At 62.8% G+C, this 6471-nt stretch overlaps 2 protein-coding genes across 2 annotated transcripts in view; both read left to right on the forward strand.

Annotated features, from left to right (window-relative positions):
- The window catches only part of DPM2 (dolichyl-phosphate mannosyltransferase subunit 2, regulatory), a 2662-nt gene extending 939 nt beyond the window's left edge, over positions 1 to 1723 (forward strand). Inside the window, exons 3-4 of the mRNA XM_027687650.1 lie at positions 532 to 634; positions 912 to 1723. Of these exons, the coding sequence (XP_027543451.1) occupies positions 532 to 634; positions 912 to 970 (162 nt within the window). The 3' untranslated portion in view covers positions 971 to 1723. The remainder of the gene's footprint in view (positions 1 to 531; positions 635 to 911) is intronic.
- Positions 1724 to 2996: 1273 nt separating this feature from the next.
- ST6GALNAC4 (ST6 N-acetylgalactosaminide alpha-2,6-sialyltransferase 4) lies at positions 2997 to 5548 on the forward strand. Its single transcript, XM_027687674.1, has 6 exons — positions 2997 to 3015; positions 3291 to 3367; positions 3658 to 3828; positions 3972 to 4384; positions 4520 to 4627; positions 4710 to 5548. Exons 2-6 carry the CDS (start codon positions 3356 to 3358, stop codon positions 4897 to 4899), a joined length of 894 nt encoding a protein of 297 aa, XP_027543475.1. The 5' UTR covers positions 2997 to 3015; positions 3291 to 3355; the 3' UTR covers positions 4900 to 5548.
- Positions 5549 to 6471: the final 923 nt, after the last annotated feature.

Genomic DNA, 6471 nt, shown 5'->3' on the forward strand with positions numbered 1-6471 from the left:
GTGTTCCTGGCAATCCTGGAGCCATGTCAGTGCTCCTGGCAGTCCTGGAGCCCTGTCGGTTTTCCTGGCAGTCGTGGAGCCCTGTCAGTGCTCCCAGCAGTCCCGGAGCTGTAGATGCACTCACTGCTATGTGGGAATCCTCACACTGCTCTCTAGTGTCCAGAGCCTTCCACTGATGGATCCTGGTGGGATCACCACGGAGCAGAGCCATTGTCAGCTGCTCCCTTCTGGAGGGCAGATTTGCTGTGCTTTGCATCAGCAGCTGTGCCCATCCCGAGCCCCCGGGGCCGTGGGACCCCCTGTGCCAGCCCCGGTAGCCCCGCCACGTTGTCCTCTGAATGCCAAAGCCTTTGCTGCCCACCCACTGCAGCCCCTACAGTGCTGACAGAGCCTCATGTGGGTTGGGGCACCCTGTTTTTAGCCACCTCACACTGATATTTCCATCCTGCTCCCAAAATCTCGAGGTTGCAGGTGCTGGGGACGTACCCTGGTGTTGTGCCCACCTGCTGACCGCCCTCTCTGTCCCTGCAGCCCTTCATCGACAGCAACCATGGGATCCACCAGTACTTCCTGCCCCGGGAATACGCAGTTATCATCCCCGTGGTGGCTGGGCTGCTGCTGGTGCTATTTATAGGTGAGAGTTATTTCTGTTCTAATTAGAAACTTCTAAATTAGGAAGAGAGAAGAGGGTTGCTTGGGGCTTTGCTAATGTGTGACACTCGTGACACTCTGGCTGCTGCCACAGCTTAGCCTGGCACAGGGACTCAGGGGTGTGTTTGTGTGTGATTTTGGCTGTTTGAACCTCTGGGCAGTGGAATTTTCTTGCTCTCTCAGCTGAGGCTCTCTTTCTCACTACCAGAAGTGCCTGGAATTACAAGTTTTCTGGCTGAATCTGTTCTCTCTCATGGCAGGTGTTTTTATAATGATTGTGATGTGGAAGAGCAGGAAACCTGCCAAGAAATCGGACTGAAGGCCCAGCTGACATGAGGAGAAGGTGCCCACCCTGTGGCATCGTAGCCAGGAAAAGACTTTTCCTGCAGCTCTGGGCAGACGCCTCCTCCAGGGCATCCAAGCTGCTCCCACGTTCCTTCCAGCAGAGACTAAACCACCTGTAGTTTACAACTTACTGACCAAAGGGAAGCAGGACTCATCCAAAGCTCATCAAGAGAGGGACCAGAGCCCTGCTGAGGGACCTGCTCCACAGCTGGGGCTGCCCTGCCCGGCCTCTGGACACTTCTTCCCCTCTGCTCTGGCCCTGCCCAGTAGTTTGTTCCTTCTAGGATTTTTTAAACGTTTACTTACAGTTCGTGGGGGTTTTTGGATTCAAATTTGAGAGGAAAGAAATGAGACTTCGGGCTTGGGAAGGGCAGGTTTGCATTCTCCTTTTGCTGCTGGCAAGGCTAATCATGGTGCTGGGGGCTCTTGCCTTTCAGAAGAGGGACCCCCGTGAGGCCAGATGTGCAGAGAATGCAGGGACAGCACTGCCCTGTGCATCCCCTCCTGCAGTCACCTGGCTGAGAGGGTGGCAAGGAGATGTCCTGGATCACAGGGAATTGTTTGGGTGTAGTTCCCATCACAGCTGTCAGTGCTGGCTGGGTTCCTGCCCTGGGATGAGCAGGCAGGTGTGGTGGCACCCTCCTTCCCCTGTGCAATTTCCTGCCCTGGCAGCTCCCCTGGACCACAGCAAGCAGGATCACCCTCAATAAAGGTCTGCAAGGTCTTAGTCCCTGTTCTCTGCCCGTGCCAAGGGATGCCACAGGATGGGTTCAACTGCATGGCCCTGGCAGTGCCCGACACCCTGCTGGTAAGGCCCTGCTGGTGGGGTCAGGCAGGGAAACACCAGAGAGAAGCTGGCCCAGACCAGGCCAGGTGTACCCAGCTTTGTGCTGGGAGCAGGTTTGGGGTGCTCTGACCCTTCTTGCATGTACTAGGAATTTTTGGAGAACAGCATATCCTGTCTCCCATCCTGCCAGGGGGTGATCCTCGTGGCTGGGGTGCCACAGTTCTTGGGCTGAACCTGGCTGCAGGAGTCACTGGGTGGTGAGGCTCTGGCTGGAGGTTTGCTTCCAGCTCTTGCAGAGCTGCCTGGCTGTGCCAGGCTGTTGCTCTTGCCTCCCTGAGGCCGAGTCCTTATCCCTTCATTCTCCTTTGCTGCTCCTCCTTGTGAGGAACCCCTCATTGTCCTTCCCAGCCCCTCACCCATTGGCGGGGGGTCAGCCCACCCCACGAGAGTGGGTTTGGGCTGGGGCAGGGGGAGGCAAAAGGGGGAAGAATTCCCTGGTGACTGAAGAGCTCCACATGTCTCCTCCCCCTGGCACTGCTTCCTGTGCAGAAGCGCCGTGGTGTCCCTGTCAGTGTCCTTTCTTCCTCCCAGTCCAGGCCTGTGCAGGACAGAGTCAGGAGCGGTTTCAAGGTTACATCTCATGTTTCTTTATCAGCAGTGGGAGAAATTAAAGCCCAGTGTCCCATCCTGGGCTGGCTGCAGCTCGCTCTGGGGACACATCTCTGGGGTACTGTGTGCTTTGACTGTGGCAAGAGGGGCCGCAGGTGACAGGTGGCCCCCAGGGCCATCAGATGGGGCCCGGGGCACCGAGGGCCCACCTGCCTCGGCCCCGCTCCTGAGCCGTTCCGGATCCCTGTGCTCCCTGGGCTCACCAGGGTCCGGCGTGGCTGGGAGCTGGTGGTGCACGGAGCTGAGAGAGGAGCTGGGGACGGGGGGCTGCAGGGACCCCCGGGCGGGAGTGGAGCCTGAGAGGGAAGAGCAGGAGTAGGGGTAGAGACATGGGGAGGGCGGTCCGGGGGCACACGGTAAGGAGAGGCGGGGGTCGGTACCGGGGTACACGGTGGGCGCGTCCCCGGGGCAGCCGGGCCGCGGGGCGGGGCGGTCGGGGGCGGTCCCGGTCCCGGCCCCGGCAGTGCCCGCTCGGCTCCGCCCCGCCGCAGCCCGCCAGCCCCGGTCCCCGCCCGGCCGGGATGCGGGACCCGCCGGCGGCGTCCGTGGGGGCTCCCGGCGCGGTGAGTGGGGCCCACACCGGGGGTGCAGCTGCGGGGGGACATCCCGGCCCAGAGCCCTGCCCGGCGGGGCGGCACCCGCGGGGGCCCGGGAGGAACTGGACAAGTGGGGGGATCCGGGGCATGAGGGTGCATGGGGGGGTCCCGGTTCCGGCCCCGGGGGGGTCCCGGCACGAGGAATGGGGGGGACACAGGGGCGTTGGGGACAGGGTGGAGGTGGATTCCCCTGGGGATCTTCCCCCCCGGGGATACCGCTGCTGAGCCCGCTCCAAATGCAGGGTGCGAGCCCCCACTCTCCGGGAGACCCCCGGACCCTGCCCGGTGACCCGCCAACCCCTCGAGGATGAAGACGCTGGTGAGTACCCGCAGGGACGGGGGACGAGGGGCCGGTGCAACTCCCCCAGTATCCGGGCGGCCGCTCGCCCCGAAAGCGATGCTGAGGTGGGGGGCTGAGCCCACATCTGCCGGAGCCCGTGGGCGGCGCTGAGCCCGTGGGGTGTGCGGGCATCGCCGCTGCAGGATGCGAGCCGGGCCCGGCACCCCCTCCGAGGGGCTGCCCCCCGCATGGCCGCGGGGCCACCGGCATCCGACGTGGGGCCGGTGCACGTGGCCAGGCCCGGAGAAACCTCCCCGCTGTGCTTCCAGGTCCGGCTCTTCCTCACGCTGGTGTGCGCAGCGGTGGTGGCGGTGCTGTACATCCTGCTGTCCTCCCTCGCCCGCCCGCAGCCCTGCTGCCAGGCCCCGGGGCAGCAGGGCAGCCCCGCGGCATCCACCCTCCGCAGCTTCCAGGGATACAGCCGCGTTCCCGACGGGAAGGTGCGCGGGGATGGGGCAGCGCTGGGGCAGCTCGACCCACCAGTGCCTCAGTTTCCCCTTCTTTAGGGAAGCGCAGACAGGGGCTGTGGTGTGTCCAGCCGCTGCGGGAGGGAAGGGGGAGCTGACGGTGCATCTCCCCACAGCCACTGGAGCGAGCGCTGTGCCGCCACTGCGCCGTCGTGTCCAGCTCGGGGCAGATGCTGGGCTCTCACCTGGGACAGGCCATCGATGGGCAGGAATGTGTCCTGCGCATGAACCACGCCCCCACCGCCGGCTACGAGGAGGATGTGGGGGCACGGAACACCATCCGGGTGGTCTCGCACACCAGCGTCCCGCTGCTGCTGAGGAACCAGCCCTACTTCTTCCAGCAGTCCCAGGAGACCCTCTACATCATCTGGGGGCCAGCAAAGAAGTTGAACAGGGAGAAGGTGGGCTCGACCTACCAGGCACTGCTGAAGGTGACGCAGACATACCCCCGGCTGCAGATCTACACCCTGACTGAGGAGAAGATGACATACTGTGACAACATCTTCCAGAATGAGACAGGGAAGAACAGGTACTGCTGGCTCCTGAGGGAGCTCCCATCGGTTCCCCTGGGGTGGCACCCGTTCCCCCCACACTGGGCACCCATAGCCCAGCCAGGCTGGGAGCACTGTGCCACCCACTCCAGCGCAGCCACGGTTCTTCACAGGATGAAATCCGGCTCCTTCCTGAGCACGGGCTGGTTCACCATGATCCTGGCCATGGAGCTGTGTGAGCAGATCCGTGTCTTCGGCATGGTCAGCGACAGCTACTGCAGGTGCGTGGGGGGCTGCGGAGGCAGGCAGGGGGTGGTCTGGTGTCCCCCCAAGTCCCACACACCCCCCATGCCCTCCTGCCAGGGAGAAGAACCACTCGAGTGTGCCATACCACTACTTCGAGAAGGGCCGGCTGGACGAGTGCAAGATGTACCTGATGCACGAGCGCGCCCGGCGCGCCGGGCACCGCTTCATCACTGAGAAGGCCATCTTCTCCCGCTGGGCCAAGAGGAGGAACATAGTCTTCATCCACCCATCCTGGGCGGGCGGGTAGGGTGCCAGCCATGAGGTGAGGCAGCGGGGACCCCGGCGGCGGGGCAGTTCTCATCCTGCACCAGCGTGTCTTGGCTCTGCCAGTGCCACAGTTGAATGCCTTTTGCCAAGCCCTGGAGCAGGGAGTCTCCACCTCTGCAGCAGCAGGGCCTGTTCCCCCAGCTGGTGGGTGGGCTGGGACCCCCCATGTCGGGGCATGGGGTGTGTGAGCTGGACCCATGGAGCCCCGTCAGCTCCGGACATCTGCCTGTATGGACCCAGGATGACCATGAAGGTTTTCCACCCACTCTTCTAGGAAGAATATTTAATGCAGGATTACACGCTCACCCTGCTGGGCTCCAGCAGGACAAGGGGCAGGAGAGCTCAACCCTGCCAAGGCCACAAATTGATGCCTCTCTCAGGGGTGAAGCTCTCCTGTGGTCCTTGTTCCACTTGTGCCCTGAAACCCAGTGCAGGGAGCCGGATTCAGGCTCCCTCATCCTGCTGCCTTCTGCTGCTCAGTGCCTGGGCGGGTCCCTGGAGCCCCCTGCATCCCCCCAGCTGGGAAGCCCTGGAGCCACATATGCCCTGGGGACTCCGAGTTGCCTTGTCACAAGTGCCCTTGGATTCAGACCAAAGCAAACGTGGCGATTAAAAGTGTTTTTAATTCAGTGGTGCCCCGTGTTGTGCCCCTTTGTGGCTGTGGAATGTGGGGACAGGGGAGACAACAGCTGATCAAAGGGCTGCTGGTGCCCAGCTCCACTGCCAGGCTATAAATAAGGGGGAGGTGACGAGGGGGTAGAGCTGAGCCTGAGCATGGAAGAGGGTGCTGAAAGCAGTCGAGATTATTTGGGAACCAGCAGCTGCATCTCCACAGGATGGGTGCTGGGTCTGGGCTGATCCTTGGCCTCACAGGGCTCAGCGCTGCTGGGCTGCAGGCAGGACACTGCCAGCTCCTGTGTCCCTGGAGAGATGGGACATGCCACAGGCACTTTTGTGGCCCTGAACCCATAGCAGCTTTTTGAACTCATAAGTGCCACAGGCCTGGGGGACCAGGAGAGAGAGGAGAAGCAGAGATGTTGGGGTGCAGTGAGGAGCGAATGGTCTGGGAACTTCTGGAAATGCTGCCAGGGCAGTTTCTCACAGGGAGTGCAGCACAGGAGCCTGTGGAGCTATTTTCCTCATACCCCAGCTGCTACAGCTTTTCCTCATACCTCAGTTGTCACAGCCCCATGCAGGGCAGGGCATCACTGGCACAGCGGAGCCAGAATCCCCCTGGACAGGCACCAGGGATACACGTGCCAGCAGTGGAGCTCCTTCCCTGCCCCACGAAACCCCTGAGAGAGGGGTCCTGCTCTGCCCAGCCAGCGCGGGGGAGGCCGCAGCATTCCAGAAATGTGCTGGGTCAGGCACCGCGAGCTGCTCCTGGCGCTGCCGGGCAGGGCTGGCCCCATCCTCGCACCGGGGGCGGGCAGGGCAAGGGGGCATCTCTGGCCTGCCCCGTCGGGATCTGGAACGGGGAGGACGGCACTGGCATCCCCGGATAGTCCCTATCCCGGGAGGGCGGCACTAGGACCCTGTGACTCTCCCTATC

The sequence above is a fragment of the Neopelma chrysocephalum genome, unplaced genomic scaffold (assembly GCF_003984885.1).
Source record: "Neopelma chrysocephalum unplaced genomic scaffold, ASM398488v2 Primary Assembly neopelma1_74, whole genome shotgun sequence".
NCBI lineage: Eukaryota > Metazoa > Chordata > Aves > Passeriformes > Pipridae > Neopelma > Neopelma chrysocephalum.

Excerpts from the sequence above, each read along its gene's own strand:
- ST6GALNAC4 (XM_027687674.1), top strand. Across the intron at positions 3,829-3,971 it reads GCCGCGTTCCCGACGGGAAG|CCACTGGAGCGAGCGCTGTG; the intron begins GTGCGCGGGGAT and ends ATCTCCCCACAG. Across the intron at positions 4,385-4,519 it reads AATGAGACAGGGAAGAACAG|GATGAAATCCGGCTCCTTCC; the intron begins GTACTGCTGGCT and ends GGTTCTTCACAG.